General features: G+C 37.6%; 1 protein-coding gene across 1 annotated transcript in view; it reads right to left on the bottom strand.

The window, feature by feature from the left end:
* Window positions 1–814: 814 nt before the first annotated feature.
* The window catches only part of TRPA1 (transient receptor potential cation channel subfamily A member 1), a 35,522-nt gene continuing 13,643 nt past the window's right edge, over window positions 815–22,693 (bottom strand). The window contains exons 13-27 of the mRNA XM_063129867.1: window positions 20,756–20,870; window positions 17,594–17,760; window positions 14,724–14,817; window positions 13,361–13,420; window positions 12,561–12,659; window positions 8,941–9,011; window positions 8,509–8,656; window positions 7,799–7,888; window positions 7,438–7,607; window positions 5,553–5,682; window positions 4,594–4,776; window positions 3,682–3,750; window positions 3,023–3,133; window positions 2,322–2,419; window positions 815–1,122 (exon numbers count right to left, since the gene is read on the bottom strand). Coding sequence (XP_062985937.1) covers window positions 924–1,122; window positions 2,322–2,419; window positions 3,023–3,133; window positions 3,682–3,750; window positions 4,594–4,776; window positions 5,553–5,682; window positions 7,438–7,607; window positions 7,799–7,888; window positions 8,509–8,656; window positions 8,941–9,011; window positions 12,561–12,659; window positions 13,361–13,420; window positions 14,724–14,817; window positions 17,594–17,760; window positions 20,756–20,870 — 1,804 coding nt within the window. The 3' untranslated portion in view covers window positions 815–923. The remainder of the gene's footprint in view (window positions 1,123–2,321; window positions 2,420–3,022; window positions 3,134–3,681; window positions 3,751–4,593; window positions 4,777–5,552; window positions 5,683–7,437; window positions 7,608–7,798; window positions 7,889–8,508; window positions 8,657–8,940; window positions 9,012–12,560; window positions 12,660–13,360; window positions 13,421–14,723; window positions 14,818–17,593; window positions 17,761–20,755; window positions 20,871–22,693) is intronic.

Consider the following 22,693-nt stretch of genomic DNA (forward strand, 5'->3'; position numbering starts at 1 on the left):
TATTCATTTCCCATAAATTCACTCCTGAAATTAACTGGTAATATTGTATTGCATAGCTGATAAATTCCTGTAACATTCTGTAGGGAGAGGAGAACTTGGAAAGCTTTGAAAGTAACAAGAAATCTAATCTGAACCCAGGAAACATTTGTTCCACCTCTGAAAAACACCTGAGGCATTGCCTCGGATTGTGTTGCATTGGTTAGCAAACTGACGCATTCAGGGAACATTCTGTAGGGATGAATGTTCTGATGGAAAACACTAAAAAATATAGAGCTTCTCTACATCAAGCAAAAACCCCATACCCTTATCAGGCTTTCTTCTTCCAGAGTCTTTCCAGGTTTATGATGTGTTCCTTTGATGGAGAACACGTGATTTGGGCTAGTTCGATCTGAATTTATCAGCAAAGCTGCTCTTATTCATAACGATGCTACATTTGAATAAATATAGAGTTAAGAAGCTAAGTTAATGAGTTTTATATAACCTTTACATGGGAACATCTTTCTATACATGATGTGATCTCCATTAATATTATGCCCATGCAAGGAGCCTCTAAATTTAGGAACGGTTGATACAGAAATATACTGATCTGTGATATTCATGTTTGAACTCAATTTTAGGTACATCTTGCAGTGGCCATCAGGAGACGGCTGTGAGGTAGGGAGGCAGCGTCCTGCAACCAGATAGTTGCTGACTAGCTAGGATAATTAATGTGGAGGGGACTAAATTGGGACTGTTAATCAGTCATCAATCATCAGTCATTTGTGCAGTGCAGACTAAGACACCTCCATTGCCATCCCTGGATGGTCATGGGTAAAGACGAATTTTCATCTCCCCTCTTGCTTGTCCTACAGTGGCAGCTGATGATTCCTGCTCACCAGCTGCCACATCAAATGCTGCAGGACATGGGTGCAAGTCCAGCAAAGCTAGGCAGTCTGGGATTTCACTGCCTTTAACACTGTATCCCATTTACTGTTCTTATGTTCCAACTGCTGCTTCCTAAATGTATGTTGGAATAAGTCGCTCGTGTCTTCATCCTCAGCCTCAGACATGATTTCCATTTTTTGTACAACCAGTTTAAGGAGGTTGTGCTGTTTTTCCATGAGTGTTGCAATATCTTTAAGCCTAAAACATTAAGAATACATTTATGTTTATAATCAGGCTATGTAACTATTCACAACGTTAAAGATTTAAAATGTCTTTCAAGATAGTTCATTCATCTCTTTTGAAAAAAAAAAGTACTTCAAATACAATTAAACTAGTTTCACGATGGAGTTCCATATCCCAGGTTATTTTACTTTTAATCCAGAGAGCTGCACCAATCCCCTCAAAAAAGGAGAGGGGAAAATCTGCATGTAAATAGATTATTTGTTTTAGAAGTATATACTATGCATTTCAGGACTGCTGCCCTTTATCAAAGGTATTTTACCACTCCTTTCTTCGGAAATAGATAATCTTCTATTTTATGTCCTTATCTTGAAATGTGCTGGTAGGAATGATGAAGTTTCAGTCCAACACTTCTGGATGGCACCAAGCTGGGGAAGACTGATCTAGTTCTTTGGTTCTAAAACTGTAGCCTTAGCTAGACTTAAGGTTTATCCTGGGGTCGTCCCGGGGTCGTCTTTGCCTGCTTCCGGGATATCCTGTGTGTCATTTACATGAACAGAGATGACCCTGGGACAATCCCGGGATAAACCTTAGGTCTATCTAAGGCCTGTGTTGTGTCATGAACTATTCCTATGGGAGGCATTGGCTCCTTCTAGTTTCATTCCTCTCCCTTAAGCCTTTTTGATTATCTTGACATGGCCAAAAGCTGGAAGTGGTACAAGCTGTATGTTCCTCAATCATCAGTATACACTGATGACATTGGGGAACAATAGAACAGCTCCTATTTTTGTAAGACTTTTCATTAATCTGGGCTCTCAAGATTGCTTTATCTTTGGGACATGATTTATCTTTGGGATATGATTTTGAAAAGAATAACTTTTGAGAAACTCTTCAGTTGCCTGATGATCAAAGATTGACTTGTCCCTGGTTAGACTTCATTTTGAGATGTATGTTCTGCACAAATCATTTTCCTAGGTCTTTCACCCCATCCAGCAGTCTCAGAATTATACTTTGAAAAATGTTCCAAGTTGTTTCACTAATTTTCTTCTATTCTGTATAGTAAAAAATTGTAATTGCACACTGTATGTTTTGAATGGCTCCCTTGAAAGCAAAAGTAGGGTTTTTAGGCTGCAAGGAGAACAGAATGGCGCCATAACTTGGCCATTAATTAAAAAATTTCTACCTTTTTTCTTTGCATAAACATAAAAATGAAATACCTGTACTTCTGTTTCATTACTTCTAGTTCTAATGATGTGTCAGCACTCTGCATGTCTGCTGCCATATCATCACTTCCAAAGCAATATTGGAATACACTCTGCAAAAAGAAACAATTCACATAAGAATTAGGAGTAATGCAGAAAACAGACCTAATAGACTTGAAATTGTGCATACCAAATACCAAGACTATTTTCCAAAACCTGAAAAGAACTCCCCTTCAATGCCCAACCTCTACATGTTAACCAGGAAGGTCTGCAGGAAAGATTGTGGCGATACTTGGCTGAGCACATTTACAGTCCTCACCATTACTGGCAACCAGTAATGGTTCCTTACAGAGGACTGTAATCACATTCAGCCAAATATGTTCGAGTCTTTCTTTAGACCTTCCCAATCGACACAGGAAGGTTAAGGCTAGTGCACATGTGCCAGTGTCCCTGCTACACTTTCTGGTTTATATCAGCTGCATAGGGATATGTAGAACAACAAAAGGATAAGCAGTTTCAAGCCAGGAAATATGAATATTGCTAGTATCTGTAAGTAATAAAACTGTTCCTAGAGTGGTTGACTTGCTTCTATTTTCTGTATTGACTTGGGTAAGAAAAGAATATATTCAGAGTTACCAGTTTTTCTTTTTCTTTTTTTGGCTGAAATAATAGGATTCAGACTGCAATTTGGAAGAAATTCTTTATTCCTTCCTTACCATGAATCCGCAATATCTTGGCCTATTAGGATACACGATGATCGAGTCCTGGTCAACTCTGCTGAGAAACCAATATGGCAGTTTTTTCTCTAAGTTTGTGTGAAGGTTCACCTAAATAAAACAAATATTTTTCTTAGTACAAACTATTAATTGCACAAAACAGAAAATTATAATGATGCAAGTCATCTCCATCACAACAGGGTTCTACACTCACTCTCTCATCAGTTTCTGGACAAAAATGAATTCACCTGATCACTCCTGCAATTGACTAATATGCTCCAAACTGAGTAGTTAGCTTCTGGTGAGCCAGAACGTAAAGGCTATTTCACACAATAAAATATTGTTATAGTACACTGTTCTATTATTTCAAACATATCTTAAGGACAATGATTCATAAAATATAATGGCTCGTTATAATTAGAAATGTGACTAAACCCCATGCTCAGAATACAACTCTGTGAACTTTTGCTTCACATACAAGTCAAGCCTTACAACATCATCCACCCTGTACACACAAGTTCTTCTTAGCTTTTAATACAAACTATAAAAGAAATGAACTCTTTCTACCCACCCAGTTCCTCAACCCTCAAGCCTAACTGGCTTTGTCCATTACTACTTATTGAATAATTAATATCAAATCTATATTGTGAGTCACTAACCTGCATTGCTATTCTTTTCAGCGCAGCAAATTTTTGCACTTCTGCAATGTCCCCAACAGCCAAACCAATCTATAAAATACAATGCAGAATAAACAAGCCCATTTTTATTTTTATGGGGTTTTCCTCATGAATTTCAGTTCTGTAACTGTGACCCTGTTCAGATGACATGCTAAGCCATGGTTAGTCCACTAACCCTTTCGCAGCAAATGTTTAGTGAGTGTGTTTATGTAGTCACCATGGTTAGGAACAGATCACACAATATGCTAAGTCATGGTTCACCCATGCTAAGCCATAATATTTAGTTCAAAATGCTTAACCACTGTGGCTTAGCATGTCATCTGAACAGGGTCTGTATATCACCTATGACAGGAAATGAATTATCCAGTATCAGAAACAGTAAGCCTATATAAACCAGTTGCAGGGGTACATGGAGGGAAGCTGCTGTTGCACCTGTGTCCTGCTGTGGGTTCCTAGTTGACAGCTGGTTGGCCACTGTGCGAACAGGGTGCTGGACTAGATTGACCCTTGGTCTGATCCAGCTGTTCTTATGTTCCTAAGGGCTGTTCTTATGTTCCTAAACTTATGATGACCTGGGTCTTTAAAATTAAAGACCACCATCCACTGTATATTTATTTTCCACTGAGGTGAATTATTTGATCACATACAATCAATGAGGTATTTTGCATAATATCATCTAATTATGTTCACAGTACTTCAAACTATTTTATTTTATTTTATAGATTTTTACCCTGCCTTTAATATATGCCTCAAGGCAGTTAACAAACCCAAATAGCAAAGCAAAACCATTACAAAAAAGAGGAGCGACACAGAAAACATAACACCAGGCTGGTGCGTATGCAAGCACTGTGGCCATGTCATCATTCTCTATAATTCCATACATTTAATTCTTACCAATAAGTTCATAAGAAGAATTGGAATAAGCAGAGAGAAAACAATGAGGATTAGAAAACTCAGAAATGGATAAGGCAGTTTATCATGGAGCATTGGTTCAAGGAAAGCATCACGATAATTGATGTCTCCCAGCATCATGGCAAATGTCTGCATTACAGAAAGATATGGAGTGCCATATGTTTCCTAAAAGAAATAAAAGAGAGAGATGGAAGACATTCATGATGGTATCATTTGGCAATGGTTTTATCCACCCCTAAATCTATTGAAACAAGGCTGTGTTATCTAGCTGACTGTCAACAAAACTCAACTATTACTATTACTTTTCCTTGCTAACGGGAACATCTTCAGTAGTTGTTCTTTTCAACAGGCTTAGGGCACAATTCTATGCACGTTTAGACAGAAAAACTCCTAAAACTCCCAGTATGCTGGGAGTTGTAGGTCTTTTTTTCTGTCTAAGCATGCATGGGATTAGCCCTTAAGAGACATTCCCATTGACTCTTGTAGATCTTAGGTGTATGAGTTGAAGAATACATTAAGGAACCCAAGGCACCAAAATAGTAGTTTATTTATTTAAAGGCATTTATAACCACACTTCATATTTATTTCAGAATGCAAATTAAAAACAAAAAGAATAATAAGCAGTAAAACAACTTCAAAACAATTAATAATTGTTTATTATTACCACAGTTAAATAAAAATAAATTTGAACAGAGTCAGAAATTTCACTTCCAGTGTTTCAAATACAACTTCTGTTCAGTACAACTCATTAAAAATGATTCAGATAAAAAATTCTTAACCTGATGCCCATCACCCCCAGGATTTATGAATGACACATGCAAAACACAAAAGAGTTTTGATTATGTTATTCATTGCTGATAAAATATTTTTATAAAATGTAAATTTATTTTTACTCTATGAATAATAAAACAAAAATATTACACTGTGGTAACATTTCTTACCTGTGAACCCAGAAGAACATGGAAGCTGAGGCCAAAGGCTAACATCAAGAAGAAGAACACAACAACAATCCGGATCAGAGTCCTCAAAATTTCCCAAAACATCACAATATATATTCCATAATTTTCAAATCTAGGAAGATATATAAAGAAAATACACTTATGTTAAATTTAAAATGTCTATGTACTATTGGCTTTCCTGTAGTGGCAATAACATTTTGCTTCTGTGTAGAGATGTGAAGGCCCGGAAAAAAACCAGAAAAATTCAGAAAAAAAACCGTTTCCCCCCCCCCCATTTTTTTCCAAAGCCGTTTTTGTTTTTTCCCAAAAAATTGGAAAAATTGGGGGGGAAATGAAGAAAAACGGGTTATGGGATGTTTTATTTTAGTATGATGAATAAAATGTTTAAGACAAGGTGTTCAGATATTTACTTCTCCAAATGTTTTCTAAAAACTGTATAGTATCAGGTTATTAAAATGTCTGTGCGCCAAGGACAAGCAAGTCCTAGGTTGCAAACTGAGACTACAACTCTCAAATGCAAGAGGAAGATGCATTTCTGCCTCTAGGGGGCACTTCCATGGAAGCAGGGACTGAAACTAATAGTCATAGCTATAGCTCAGAAAATGTGTCTGATTAAATTTCATGCATATTCATTGATCTTGGTCCCCGCCTTTTTCTCAGTTTTTTTTTTTTTTTTTTTTTTATGGGAATGGGTGCTTTATGTCTTGACACTGGAGGACTAGCAGAGACATAAATAATTTTCTTTGTTACTAATGTTGGTGGTGCCTTCAGTTGTTTTTTAAAATTGTTTTTTGCCTGCTCCTCATAAACTGGCTGAACCAAAGAGGTTCCTTACAGTTCAGGTGTTCCAAACAGTTCAGGAGCTTGTAGCTCTATAAGTTACCAAAAAAAAAGTTAAAAAGTAAATTAAATTTGTACTAATTGTTTGAATACACTAGTTTTGTAATAATTTTATGCCAAACCAATTTGGACATAATTACATTTTATGTTCCTAAAGTAACAAAGTGACTTTCAATCTGTAAAAAGTGCTAATATTGCATTATTTCAATTTTTCTGAAAATTTCTGTTTTTTTCCAAAAAAAAAAACCCAGAAAAAAACCAGGTTTTTTCCATGGCTTAAAAATTTCCGGAAATTTTACATCTCAACTTCTGTGAAGTACTCCAAAGTTTATAAGCATGTTGGACGTTTTCTCTCTCACTTCAATTGCCCCAATCCAGTAATGGAGGCCTGGAGCTGTGTTCAATAAGTCCTTCCTGCTGGCAGAACATCTTCTGTCAGTGAAATGGGAAAGGATGATTTCCCCCTCACCCCTGTAGTGCCCCCTTCTTTTATAATATACATCAAATATTTGTTGTTGGCATGGATGACTGCAAAGGGTAGGAGAGGAGGGGGAAGTCTACTTGTGTGATGTTCAGTTTTTGCCCATTATTTTCATATTAGCATTTTAATTTTTTTTGCTAATTATTTTCTTGTAGAGCCAGGTGACTCTGCCTCTTCAGAGAGTTGGACTAGATGATGGTTGTGGTCACTTACAACTCCACAGTTCTACACTTCCGCTTTTTTGAGTCCTTATCCTTTGAAGGACAATGACCTAGCCCACCTAGATGCTATTCCCAAAAATGCATGCCTTGTGTTTAAATGACCACTATGAGTCTCCCAACATATATTTACAAAGTCAGGAAATAAGAACTAAATATGACATAAGAATTAGAAGTCTTCCCAGGCTTCCTTGCTTTGCTAGGGCGATGCTGCATACAGAAAACTGGGTGTGCAGGGCAAAAGCCCACCCCCGTGGGAGATCATATTAGTCCATGGGTGAAAATGGAATGTGAGGGGTATTCTTGCAGGGGTAGCATTATAATTTACCTCTGTAGATATAGCAAGAAGTTCATCCAAGACAAGAATATAGCAATTGCACCACACTCCCACTGTAAGCGAACTGGCAGATTAATAAATAAAGATGATACAAAAATGATGCTTGTAGTATAAATTGTCCAGTCAAGAAGGTTGGAATAATCCAACAAATACTTCAGTTTCTAGGGTATAAAAGCAACAAACATTAATATTGTCAAAATGAATTTAAATAGATGGTACTTCATATTATCTCTGTTTCAACTGAGGAAGGATTTTCCTTTTAAAAGACAGCATTGTTGTATTTAATTGCACATTAAAAAACATAATTTCAAGAAATGTGAAAGTAAGGTCACATCACAACATGTGCACATACCTGTTGGAAGAGCTGTATTATTTCTTTGCAGATTCCAAATAAACTCATGATTAAAACCAAACACATACACACTTTTATGAAGTATGAATTCTGAAAAGGAAAAAAATGAAGAGGAAATATTATAAATAGGTAAATGTAACATACACCTTGATTCCTATTCTTCTTTAATACTATTTTAGTGACATGGGATGTTGCCCACCATTCGATGAATTTCATTTCATTTATTACATTTTATTCACTTTAAAAGAAATTTAAAAAACACCTCAGAAATTAACTTTAAAAACATGTGCTATTTTTCCAGAATTCTTTGCTAATCCTTTAAGAATTTTTTTGTAAGATCAAACTAAGGGCCAAAACAGAAATTATTTTAAAGCGATAACTAGCAGCTTTTTTTTTTTTTTTTACCCATTTTTACTCTAGAATAAGGGCAGAGGGCCCTTTCTAGACTGGCCCCTCCATGGCTGCAATTTCTCTTGCAAAATAGTGTTCGCCTTCACTTTATGGATGCTAGCTACATCTTTTAAATAATGTCTGTTTTGGCCCTGAAGTCCATTTGTTGCAGAATTCTAACAGAGGCTATCCAGATACTTCTTGGAAGCTCACAAGACAATAACTCTCCAAAGATATGTGTTCCCAGCATATGATCCTCAACTTTACTGTCTTATTGACAGACCAATCTACCACCCCCATATAATGAAGTAATATTATACCTTTTTATCAAAAGGTCCTGATTTATAAGTTGTATTGAAAGACACTTCTGGTTCTGGTTCTATGTGAGTGATCAGGAGAGTTAGAGGTAGTAATCCAAGAGAATACACAGCTAGATTCAAAAGATGTGCTCGAAAACCATATGCCATCCTATAAAGCAAAATTTAATTAAGTATGATTTTCATAATACTATAAAATGATCACATTTTCTATTTTTATTGGGGAGAGCATAATTATCCCACGTGGAAGCAAGTTCACTTAAAAATGGAATATGCATCAATATAATTCATGTTACCATAGTTTTGCAAAGTGCTATATCAGCAATAAGTCTCCTGTAATTCACAATTTTATAGTTAGTTTTATCTTTGATTTCTCTCTTCCAATAAAACAAAATTAAAACGGGAAATTTGGAAACCTACCTATCAAAAACCTACCATTTCATGAGTAAATATTCTGTACAGACAGGATGACTGAGCAGTTCAACACGATTATGACGTACCATGGCCTGGAGTGGTGATGGTGAAGAAGCAGGGAAAGATGCAGATATGTCAATTTGCATGTGGATTTACTTGCAAATTAATACTGTATCTCAGTTCTATTTGTTTATTGTATTCCAGGGTGAGGGGTTATATATGGGTATACCTGCATGTGTAAACACGCCTCTACACATGCTTGGGGTGGGGAGGGTGTGCATTGTGTGTGATATCTAACCTTTACACATGACATTGTGGTATATTTCTTCACATGTTGATGTGGCCAAAAAAATTTCTAGTCCAGAACTATTTGGAATGTTTTCTATAAAATGATACATTCTCCATCATCATCATCATCATCATCATCATCATCAATTTATAGAGAACATTCCAAATAGTTCTAGACTAGATAATTAGTTGTCTACATCTATTCATGAAGAACATGAATTCTAAGCCAGGGACCCTGTACACAAGTATCTGGGAGAAAAGGATTTCCTCAATGATCATACTGATATACCAATGTTAACTTGGGTTCAGGTAACTCTAGGGGTGGACAAATCTATTTGTTTTACTATTTATAATGTTTATTTATTTATTTTATTTATTTATTACATTTTTATACCGCCCAATAGCCGAAGCTGTTCACATCACCATCTCTGTTACATCTCAGTTTCACATCACTTTGTAAAATAAAATTTAAAGTCTACACAAAAATGTACATGCATTCTCATCGGCACAAACATCTGTAGGTATTTTTGTACACAATCTCCCCTAATAAATAAATAAATAAATAAATAAATAATAATAATAATAATAATTTGTTTCCCGCCTCTCCCTCTGGATCGAGGTGGGGTACAACACAAATGCAAACACTATAAAATAGATATAACTAATTAAATCATTTAAAACTAATACATTATTAAAAGCAGCACATTATTAAAAAGGCATCTTAAAATTCAAATAAAATACATTTATTTTTGCAAATATATTTTTACAAATATATGCCTTTGTGCATGCTATCTTCCCTAGTGTACCATAACTTATCTATTTTTTGCACACCTTTTTTAAATGAATGCCTGCACACAAAATTCAGAAAAATGGAAACATTTTCATTTCATAATTACATTGTGGTTCATGTCTTAATGCAAATTAGGTCTGTTCAAGTTAAAATGTGAACCAAACAAATTTCACCCTCATCCCTAGTTCACACCTTATTCTAGCATTGTGGACATTCCTCACCATGACATGCATGAACTGGAACCCATGTGATTCTCACTGATTTTGATTATGAGCAACATCACACCAGCGTTATAGCCTGCTGTCGATGTGAGTTGTGTGCAAAGGACTTAGATGACGTTGTCCATGTCCTGTCCTGCCCTGCCCTCACTTTCCCCCCTCTTAGCACTGTTTTTGGCGCAGGGAAAGTCTGGTTCTTCCAGTAAATTGAAACGACAATGCGCTACCCTCAACATATATTTTCATCCATCCTTTTCAATCCAATGTTCTGTGGGTGTGTTTTCAAGGTGTGGTATTGATGTTGAAAGGGAGGGGTGTGTCTTTTCTCCAGTGGGTGTTTTTAAATTCCAGTTCAAATCCTTTCCTTCTCCTGCTTCCTGGCTGCTGGGTTGAACAAAAGAGCGGTCTACTGTACTTTTGTTTGTCACCTTTGCTTCATGACTTGCTTTGGGTGGGTGGGGAAGCGAGAGGGGGGATGTATTGGTGACATCACAGAGGCAGGGGGGAGTGAGTGAGGGTGTTTCTCACCTTCATTCCCCAGGAGGTTGGGAGAGGCTACCTGGCATGCTCTCTAGGCTGGTTTTCCCACCAAGGTGTTAAACTGGACTGGGCTGGCTACATAGCTTCTCTCCCCTTCCCATCTCTCTCTCTCTCTCTCTCTCTCTCTCTCTCTCTCTCCCCTCTCACAACACTATGCAACGGGGCAGCTGATAGGAGTTTTAGTTCATTAATCAATTAATCTATGTATTAAATTTGCATGTGGGTTATAAGCAGTTCCTCTGCAGCAAGAAGAGGTCCCATTGAACTCTATGTTCTTACTCCTGAGTAGGCATTTTCACCTTAAAAGAAATGTGGAAAAAGCACCCACCTTGCCAGCAGCGCCCTTATTTTTAAAGATAAAGAGATCAACATTGGCACAGTGATAGCTCTTAAGGAGGGCTTTAGCCATGCCAAGTTTGAATCAGATTGGGTCATCCCTTGATATATGATTTTTTAAAATTCCCCCCTTAAACCCTTTTCCTGGTAGTCTACAAGTGCGAAGGATCGATCTTCCATGGCTTTGATTATGTGAAGGTGGGCATCTTCAAGTTCATAAACTACAGATTTGCTGGTTCCCTTACTCAAAAGTAAATCCCACTGCATTTACATCCCACTCATATTAAAATCCCATGCATGCTTACTTTTGAGTAAACCCCATTGAACAGAGAGAGACTTATGTCTGAGTAAACACATATAGAACTGACTTTTAATGGTGTGGTCACTCAGAAGCTTTCTTTTTTACGTCTTAAAACAACAAACTGGAAAGAAGTGCTCTGAGACCCCATGCTTACTTCTGAGGTCTTACTTCTGTTTACTCAGAAGTAAGTCTCTCTCTGTTCAATGGGGTTTACTCAAAGGTAAGCCTGCATCAGATTTTAGAATGTTCACGCTCCAAAGCCTCCAGGCAGGGTGAGGGGAACGGGTGTAGCCTAGGCAACAGGGAATAATGAGGTAGGGAAGGAGGGTGCAGTGTCCAACTATCACCAATCAACGAGCTGTACGGGGAGGTACAAAGCAGATCTGCAGGGAGGGGATGTGCATCTCAACGGAAGAACAGCAATAGGCTGGTGCGCAGGAGAGGAGAGGTGTAAAGATGAATGAAAAGTTGTTTTAAATAGATATTGTCAGTTTTTGTTTGTATTTTATGCTTTTTATTTTAAATTTTGTATATTTCTTTTAATATTCACTGTTTTTAACTTTTGTAAGCTACCCAAAGAGCTTTGGCTGTGGGGCAGTATATAAATGTAATAAATAATAGTAATAATAATAATAATAATGAAATGTAAAATTGCTATAAACTGCCACGGAGACTCAGAGTGCTGAGCGAAATGAGAGCTTTAGTCACAGTAATTTTAAGGTTGTCTGTATGTTTCTCTTGGTTATTTTAAACTGTTGTGTACTTTTATAGTTGTATGCTTTTCTATGGATGTATTTGTCATGGCTTTCGGGTAGCACAATAAACTGATGATTGATTAGATTAGATAATGAAATGTAAAAGCACAAAGGTGTAAGTTGATCAGGACTTCACGCGCTATGGAAATGAAGGTGGATAATTTGAGGGTAAACCAGGGCAAACGTGCAGGTGAAATGGAGCTCTATAGCAAGACTCCCCCCGCCCCACCAATTTCAGTTTTGACTAGCACGAATAAAAAACACTAAGGTACAGATTACATAAGCAAATAGCTACACAGGGAGGCACATGTAGCTTGGGTGACTGGCAGCAACTATGACACCTCAATAAGATTTAACAGAAGGGTAAAATAACACTTCAAGAGCAAATTTGAAATTGCATTAGCATAGCTTACATTTAGAGCGGTAAGTGGCTCATAAATTACTTCATCTGCTTCCTTTAACTGCTTGGTAAACTTCAGTGGGCACTGAAGATACCTGAAGTTATATTCAACCTATACAAAGGTAAACCAAGCAAATCACAGTGTTTTTAATCATCATCATCATCATCATCATCATCATCATTATCATCATCATCTAACAGTATATTCCTATATGACTTTATAGCAAACCTTGAAATGGTACTAAAAGTCAGAAATAAAAAGGTGTGCACACAATGTTCATGCTATTGTTCTTCTAATAATTTGTGGGCCTCCACATCAACACTCCCTTTTGCCTGTAGTCTTTGGTTTGTTCTGTTGTCTGAGCCAACAAACTGTGAAACATCTAATCATTGTTAAGATCAACCATAGGCCTGGATCCAAATGACATGGTAAGCTGCAGTTAATCAAAAGCAGAAGCAAAAATCTCTGAACCTGATGCACCAGGTGAATGGATAGATGAGAGGAGGGGGGACATATGAACTGGAGGTCATGGAAGCTTAATCCTGAGCCCAGCCCTTTTGTCTTAAGCCCCACTCCCCTCTTGAATGCAGTCCTTGAGGGCTTATTCAAAATGGAACTTGGCCCATGGGCTTAGAGGTTCTGCACCCCTGGTCTAGAAGATATACATTAGTCTCAGTTCTGAGTAAATATGAACTGGTCTGGTTATGTGTTAGCATAACATTTCTAGGCAACAAGTCTTAATTATCAATTCTATTAATACAACACTAACAGTAGCCCTGTCAAGTAAAACATCACATGCTTTAGCAACTTACAGAGAAGTCTCTGGATGACTTTTCCTCTGATGATTCAATAATGCAATTGTCTAAAACTAGCTAACAGAGATAAAGAAAAGCAATTCAGTACTCTGAGACATCACTTGAGCACATTTGATAATACAAGTGTTATGCAACCAAAGGTCAATTTCTCAAGGTCAGGGGAAAAAGAGTTTGTCTTCAACAGTGTATGACAATAATTTTGAATGTCCAATTAGTCACTCAGATACTCAGACTTGAACTGAAGTGGTAGCGCACAAAAATTTAAACATTCAGTAACACTCAATTTTGTTTCAAGGTCTGACCAAAAGAGCCATGTGACAAGCTTTTGTACTTTTCAGAAATAGGCCTCTAAACCACCAGACATTAGGAGCTTTTACATTGAGGGTTTAACGGCACATGATACGAAATGTATCACACCAATAATAATAATGAATAGACAGGAAATATGTATTACATGAATATTAAATATTAATTACTAATACTAATTATTTGAATAGCTGAGGTATTATTAGTTCTTGAAATCCATCTAGTGCTTGAAACAAGTACCTGTTGGGTTGGATTAAAAGAACCAGAAAATAAAATAAATGCTAGCAGTGCTCTGCAAAAAACATGCAGAGAGCTTGTGCCAGTGTTCACACAGTGCTATAATAATGTGAAAGTCATAGAGCATGCTTCTGCTTGTGCAAATCAAAGAACATCAGTATGTTGAACTTTTCTCGCACAATGCTCCAACACAAGGTGAGTGAAAGGGCATGTCTACACCTTAAGGGTGTAGAGGGAAAGAGGGGGAGGATCGCGGACTTACCTGCTTCCATGATCCTCCCCCAGAATCTTGAAGGCTGCGTGACATCCCAGAAGTAAGGAGGGACATTGTGGCCACCATTTTTTATTTTTGTAAACAAGGGAGGAGTGCAATTGCACTTCTTCGCAACAGTGAGTAAAAAACAAAAGACCACTCCCCGCTCCCCACCCCCGATGGGCACGGACTGCCCCCATGCAGCTCTGTGCCCATTTTAAGAGCCCCACTACTCACAGGGTGGTAGGGACAACATGGGAGCAGTGGCCACACAGCCCGTGCTCCTCAGGATGGTCCCAGGACTGTGGGAAAATCAGGTTTTCCGCAGTTCGTGACATCCTGGGGAAAGTCCCTGGTCATCCCAGGTTGCCCCTGGGATCCCCTGTGCATCATTTGGATGCACAGAGATGATCTAAGGACAACTCCTGTTAATGCAGGAGTCTTGGGGCCCAGCTACACCAAGACATGCCCACTGATGCCTTTTGCACATGTGGGGAGCCACCTTCAGGGCTAACCCGCTAAATTTTACCAGATTTTAAATTGTTCACTTATATACAGACTTACTTTTAAACATTCAGGAAGGTATTCAACCATCTCCAATACACCACATTTATTTGTAGAAGAATAGTGAGAAAATGTTTTTACAGACTCTTCCCATCTGAAAAAATAAGTTGAAGGAATAGCTCAGAATAGCTATTGTAGTAGTACTGAATGAGGAAGAGGTATATGAGTACATCTTAAAAATTATTTAAACTGCACTTGAATTGCATGTAACTTTGCTATAAAATATGGCATGGCAACAGATATGATTAGGTGAGGCCATACTTAGTACTGTGACACAACTCCATCTAACCACGTTGATGGAGCTTACACGTTGCTACCATCTGCTGTGGAAAAGAGTCTTCCATTGGCTTGACACCATTTCTAGGATTTCCTAGAAAATGTGCATCAAAAATGAAAGTGGGGGAGAGGGGGGAAGACAATGCACAATAAGCAGTCATGTTGAACTGGAAAAGCAAGGTTAATGTATAGTGCTGCCTGTTTGAAATGGTTGAAACGGCTGTATTAGTTTGGGTACAATGCCTCAGTGCTGCCACAATGCCTGGAGATCTATACCAAAATAAATATATTTAAATCCATCTGAGAGCTTTACTTTTTCATTGATGTCTTTGCTGAAATCCACAGTTCCCGGTGAAAACTAAGGATTTAAGCAAGGACTTTAGGACAAAAGTTTCTGTTGCCTACTTCTGTTGCCTCTCCCCAATAATTTTAGATTTTAAGATCATTAGTGTTTATTTCATTTATTTATTATTGCATTTATATCTTGCCTTTTTGCTCCAAGGAACCCAAGGCAGTTTCCATAATCTTCCTCCTCTCCATTTTATCTTCACAACAACAACCCTATCAAAGTAGGGTTGAGAGTCTGTGACTGACCCAAAGTCACCCAGTGGGTTTCCATGGTGGAGTGGAACTAGAACCCGGATCTCGTGACTCCAAGTCCAACAGTTTAGCCACTACACCACACTAGTGCAGAGAATTGTTTCAACATCACCAGCAACACACACACATACTGGCTGACTTCGCATGAGATGGCTGGCTGACTGTGGGTTATTTAACCCATGATGAGGCATGACCAGGCAAAATTTTGAATATCCAACCCTGAGTGGAGGCTGCCATGTCATGTGAACCTGGCCACCAACAGTTATTTGAGAGTTAGCCAACTCTCACATAACCCTCAGTTTGCTGTAGGATTTGTTATAGGGTTAAGCAATCCCTGATAAGTCTGCCGTATTGTGCAAACCAGGTCACTATATAGCTATGGATTAAGAAGAGTTACAACCCTGATTCTTCCCCCACCCCAAACCTGTTTGAATACCACAAAATGAGGGGTAGGGTTATGGGAGTCTTTAAATTGAAAAATAGGATTTTGGATTGCAACATTCCCCCCCCCCCCTTAACTCCAGTACGCACCTCCAGTCCAATACATAACTGCTATAACACATATTTTTCACCTGTTTTTTCTGAAATTTGGAATGCTTCCAATTTCCATGGAAAGGAGCCTCCCTAGCAAGTTTTCTACTGAGAAAATAACATCTTTATTTTATAAGGAATACAAAGACAATAACTCTCTTGCAGACATTCAACACAGCAATAGGTGTAAATGTTCAGGAAGACATTTAATAAGTTGAACTAAACCAAGTACTTGCTACATAGGTAGCTAATGAATTTTTGCCTGACTGAGCATCCCAATATGTGAGACCATAGAATCACAAAGATCACCTCCCCACCCCATTCCTCCAGTATGAGCAGAACTCCAACCCATAGTGTGGATGTTAAGGCAGGAGTCTTGGGGCTCAGCTACACCAAGCAGGATATTCCACTATGAAAGCGGTATATAAAAGGCAGGAGCCACACTACTGCTTTACAGAGGTATTGAAGTGCACTGACAACTGTTGGGGCCCATGAAACATCTACATCAAGCAGGATATAATACTATGAAAGTGGTATGAAAGCATTATATGGTATGTGTCATGGGTCCCAACAGTCATCAGTACACTTCAGTACCACTATAAAGCAGTAGTGTGGCTCCTACCTTTTATATACCACTTTCATAGTGGAATATCTGCTTGGTGTAGATGAGCCCTTAGAGGCTTTTTACATGAGGCACTTATTGTGCACTCGTGATGGTTCACTCGCGGAAGTTCGCAGGTCCTTTTCACAATTTTGTCAATCTCTGGTGCCTCTTTCATAGCATTTTTATAAATCAACAAAAATGCAGTAATAATAATAATAAAAATTAAAAAGGACAAAAAATGCCATAAAAGACCATGTACTTCAGTTCAAGAATCCTGTGATATCTTAGAAATCCTGTTGTGCCATCTGCTGGCCATATCAATGAAATATATGAAACATGCCCACAAAGGGTGGGGGAGTACGTTTATTATCCCTATCATGAACCTGGAAAGACAAAGCCCCAGTAAAGCAGCAGGATTTTCCCTTAATGTAAAGAAGCTCTAAGCGTACAATTTCTGTGTTTCTGGTACATGAATGAATTTGTTAGAGCTTAAACCAAAAGTTTTCAGCTCTTGAATATAAAAATACTGGCAAATCTACTTAATAAATTATGCAAGAAGTGCCATGCACCATTCCATTTTTAACTAGAGAGTGCTGAAACTCAGCATCAGAATCATGATCAGACTTCTCAGAGAGAGAGAAATAAGAGAGGAGAATGGGAAACAATAAATGCCTCTCTAGCCAACTACTTTTACCACGGATAATGTTTAAGACAAAGACATTTTTTTTATGAAGCAGCAAATTTGAATGGCATAAAAATAAAATAGTTTTTAAAAAGTAGCTACAATTTGAAATGTTACAAAAATGAGAATATTAGACCTGTAGAGTATTTCATATATTGTTGTCTAGCATACACTTACCTTTTATGTAAGATGACAACATTTACAACTTCTTTCCGCCTATTGTGTATGGCTTCATGAAGAAAAGAAGCTTCAGTTTTGTTCAGGAGTATTTTGGCATTGTCATCAAGAAGCAGTCTAACTGCCTTTGCATGGCCTTCTTTGGCAGCAAGATGAAGAGCTGTATTCTTTATCCCCCCCAAGGAGAACATATCAAATACAATTTCATTAGAATATGAACAAAAGAAGACATGTAAAGCTCCACCACACCAGGGATTAACATGCTCCCTACTTTCGCTTCTCCGCCCCAGTGCTTTTGTTCCTCAGTTACTTCCTCTTTTCAAAAGAGGAAGTACAGAACGAGCACGAGGCCCATTGAGCCTGCTGTTCTAATGGCGCTGCTTCTCCTGCACACAGCAGGCGAGAGCAGCAATTCCGAGTTTAAAAAAACATCGGACTTAATGAGGGTTTTTTTGTTGTTGTTCTTGCACAAGGAAAGGCCAGAAGGGGTGGAAGGTGCACGGGAGGCAGATGACATCATGTGAGGCACCTGAGCAAACTCCGTGAGTGCCCAGTAACAAGCGGGCAATAAAACGTTCATCGGATGGAGCTTATTTACACTATTTTATTCTTACTAGCAAGTGTTACATTTTTATTTTATTTTATTGCCTCATTGTATATATGAGGCTGAGTTTGCCTTTGGACTAACCTAATGTGGAATAAATGCTTTTCCTTTAATTTTGGTTAAATCTTAGAAGTTTAATTATTTTCTTTTTTTTATCTACAAAGGGCATGTGTGAAAATATTCCCATGTAGAATATTTGTGAGTCTCTGGTCGACAGATGGCTGGCTACTGTGTGAACAGAATGCTGGACTAGATGGACCCTTCGTCTGAAAATATTATTATTATTATTATTATTATTATTATTATTAATAATAATAATAATAATAATAATAATTTATTATCCTGCAGGGCTCTTGTAGAATCTTGTAGAATCTTTCTTATGAACAGCATCCATAACAGTTTGAAGTTAACCACACAATCCTATACATGTCTCCTTAGAAATAAGTTCTATTGAGTTCATTGGGACTTACTCCCAGTTAAGTGAGTACTGGATTGTAGCCTTAGTATGAGGATACAGGAAGATGCACACCGGAGAATTTTGTCTTGTCTTTTTCTTTCCAGTGTTGCTCCTTTCTGCTTCACTCTCTTGACCAAGCCATGCCCTCACATAAAACAAAAACAAAATGCCCATAACTAAGAGGTCAAAGAAAGGTTTGATAGTTAATGGGCTGAAAAAAATTGACTCCACCCCCCACAATCCAGTTTTTGTAACTCTACTATTTTTTAAGTTGGAGAGAAACTTAATGTTTTATTTATTTACTTATTTATTTATTTTTAAATTAGTTCATCAATTTTTATCCTTCCTGTTGCATGTCAGTAAAGGGTAATCAGACATATGGAGCAGTATCTAACACTGCTGGTCCATTTATGGTATTGACTTAACACTAACATAAGTGACCTCTAGGAGTATGCCATTAGCATAACTAGACTACCCTTAAGATTACTTATGCTAGCAGTATGTCAACAGTGCAAGCAGACCAGCAGTGTTGGATAGTGCCCATGGAAACTATCCTATGCACCCAGATCCACAGAATAAATATTTAGGGTGCAGGAAGTAAAATATCCTAATTCTAAAGTAGGATAGTAAGAATGGTAAAGAAACAAGCAAACACATTAGATTGGATCCAGATATAGTTATGACTAACTTAAGTCCCATTGATTTTAATGGGTCTTCTCAAAGTATGACTAAGTGTGGATCCAACCCTTTCAAAACTGGAAGTTCAAATAGGTGTGCACATTTGTCCTCAACCCAAGATGTTCTATCCATTACTAGTACAGTAAAAAAAAAAAAGGTGACAAACTGTATAGACAGAAATGGGGACACTAATTTTATAATTAAAATGTGAATCAGAAATTCTACTCAAAACATTGGACAAAACATACTGTTTTGCATGGCTTTTATCTTGTATACTGCCTTGAGAGGCTTCTATCCTTAAACATTGCCTAAATTTAATTACAAGCAAGCAAACATGTAATAAAGTACTGAAACATGAGTTCAACCCAACATTATCATTCAAATGACAGAGCTGCATCAATCAGCAGAACTGGGGATGGTGGTGGAGGTGTCCCCTCCCTCCCCCTGCAGCACTCTGAGCACCCTCACAATCTGTTCTGAAGAGGTGTCAAATCCTCCAGGGGAGTAAAAAAAAAAGCCAAAGGCAAAGGTAGAACCAAGCAATCTTCAAAAACAATTATTTACAAAAGTTTATTTACAGTGCCAAGGTGCTGCCTACGTGTTTCGAACGCAACTGCGCGGCACCTTGGCACTGTAAATAAACTTTTGTAAATAATTGTTTTTGAAGATTGCTTGGTTCTACCTTTGCCTTTGGCTTTTTTTTTTTTACTCCCCCACGGGGTTTTCCTTGCTTTTGCACTTGTCAAATCCTCCAGAGCAGATTTTCAGGTGGTGAAAATCAGGGTTGCATAGGAGAGAGAAGAGAGAGAAAAAAAGTAGTGGCTTCGGATAGCTTTATTTATTTATAGTTTAATTTTAAACAATGCTGAACTGCCAAATGCCCACAGTGTGGTTTACAAACATAAAAGCAACAAGAAAACAACAATAAAGTAACAATAGAAAAAATACAACTATGAAAATACCAAAATAATACATTATTATTAAAAACATTAAAACATTAAAAACATTGAAGAGCCAGCAGTGAAATTAAAATTAAAAATAAAATACCTGCTGGAAGAGAAAAGTCAATTAAGATGCCAGGCAGATCTCCCTGGAAGGAGTATTCCACAGACAGCAGCCAATACATAGAAGGCTTTCCCCCTGGTAACCATCTGTTGCATCATTGCAAGCAGTGGCAGCCAGAAAAAAGCCTCCAAAGATGACCTTAGCAAATGGGCAGGAATGTATGAGAGAACGCATTCCTTCAGGGGGGTTGGTCCTACCCCTTTAGGGCTTTTAAATTCAGCACCAACATTTTTATTTTGGTCCATAATTAATCTATGCCTGTCTATGCATACTTCACCTCATCACATTTCATATACTAAGTAGTCTTATGGGGCTGCTCCATAGCATTTTCAATATTACAGCTGAAGATCATACATACCCCCTCTTCATCCACTTTATCTGTGCACTTCACATTAGTGTTCAAAATTATCTGCATTGTGCGAGTGTAACCTCCAAAGGCAGCATGATGCAAAGCGGTCCAACCTTTATAATCACTTTAATCAAAATAAAGCAGAGCAAGATATTCTTATTTTATTATTATATACTTGATTATGGCCATGCACACTCATGGCAAAGTCACATTGATTTGGGGGAAAAGCAAACTCTAAATGCACTGATATAAGTAGTTTGTGCATAAATACACAGCACTGTAAATTCTAGAGTATATTAATCTCTTTTTATGACGTATTTCCAATGGAAGAGCAACTCTTTTTGCTGTTATGGTTTAATATCATGTCAGGACAATGTGAAATGTAGAGATTTAAAATGCCTGGAAATGTTAAAGGCACAAAATTCCTACTTCCCATAAAAAAGGGGGGCGGGGGGAAAGACTATTGAAATATTACTATATTTGAATTTAATATACCTGTAGCCAACTAAAGTTGGCTACAGAAGTTTTGACTGACACAGCTGGGGTAATTTATTTATTTATTACATTTCTGTACCACCCAATAACCAAAGCAGGTTTGTAGGCTTCCCTACATACAGACCCTGCTGGACTGGAAACCATATGCCCAAATGAGTGCTATGTACACAGTTCCCAATGTTATTCGGTTTATAGGAGTGTGCATGCAATTCATATCACTAAAATGGGAAACATGAATATAGCCCTTATCAATAAAGACTGGTTTGCACTGTCAGCTCTGACTGGGTATTTGCGTATGGACCAATTTCTAATGAAGTACATTTTAAAACAGTGGATTCTTCTTCTGATTGTTCATTTTCCAATCTTTCTAAAATAGCTGTAAGTTAGAACAAGGATGCTGAATAGGATTGAGCTACTTACCATGTGAGTAGGAAGCTCAATGGTTTTAAATATCTACAACCACTCAACAGTATCAGTCAGATATACTCTATTCGCAGGTCAAAGCACTCTCCAGTAAATTCCTGCATATGTATGTTACTAGAAGGACTCTAGTCTTAACTTGATCCATTCTAAGAGAATAGCTAGTTTAAAAGATGATGTGGGTGAAGATTTCCTAAATTTAGTCAGTGACATGCTCAGAGTCAAGCTTGTTGGTACACAAAGGAATCGCAAAAGAAAACATGATCCTCGCCTGATTTTTTTTAAGACATGCCAAAATCACAGTCCATATATCTATTGTTGCAATTGCCTGAACTGCATCTCCCAGGCATCTTAAGCTGTACAGATTACAACTATCCAAGGTAGGATGTTTCCATTTTGTGATGTCAAGAATGAAGTCCTGTTGATATTTTTGAAAATGAACCCAGTGACATTCTGGGCCTCTTTTTCATACTGAATCACATGCTTCTTGCTCAATTTTCTGAGCAAACTCGTCTAGATTACAAAAAAAATTGCAAGCTTACTTTTATGATAAATGTGTGATAAACTTGTATTGCCTATCTCCTTCAGTACAGTGCACCCAAAAACCATCATAGGGTTCTATTTCACCCTAGTCCTTTAACTATAAAATGTTGGGTACTTATCATTTACCAGTTTATGTTGCATTTCTCTTCACCAGTTGAATATTTCTTGAATTCAGGTTCGCCTTGTATCTAAAAACTTACTAGATCAACCTTTCCCAAATATTAAAACCATTCTACCAAGTCTGAGAGATGAGTTTTGCTTTTTGTTTTAAATTTGCTTATGGGAATGCCCAGCAGAATTCTGCATTCACTGGGAGAGTGAAACATTTGTCCATCAAATTATTACCAACGCAATTATCTCTGCATCTTTGCCAATGAATTCAACAATGTGCTCTCAATGCACAGCATTATAGTGCATGTGATACATTTTAGTACCACCCTTCTTGAGCAAGTCATTTTTCTACTGATATGGACATCAATGTATGCAGTT

Source organism: Elgaria multicarinata, chromosome 7 (assembly GCF_023053635.1).
Source record: "Elgaria multicarinata webbii isolate HBS135686 ecotype San Diego chromosome 7, rElgMul1.1.pri, whole genome shotgun sequence".
Lineage (NCBI taxonomy): Eukaryota > Metazoa > Chordata > Lepidosauria > Squamata > Anguidae > Elgaria > Elgaria multicarinata.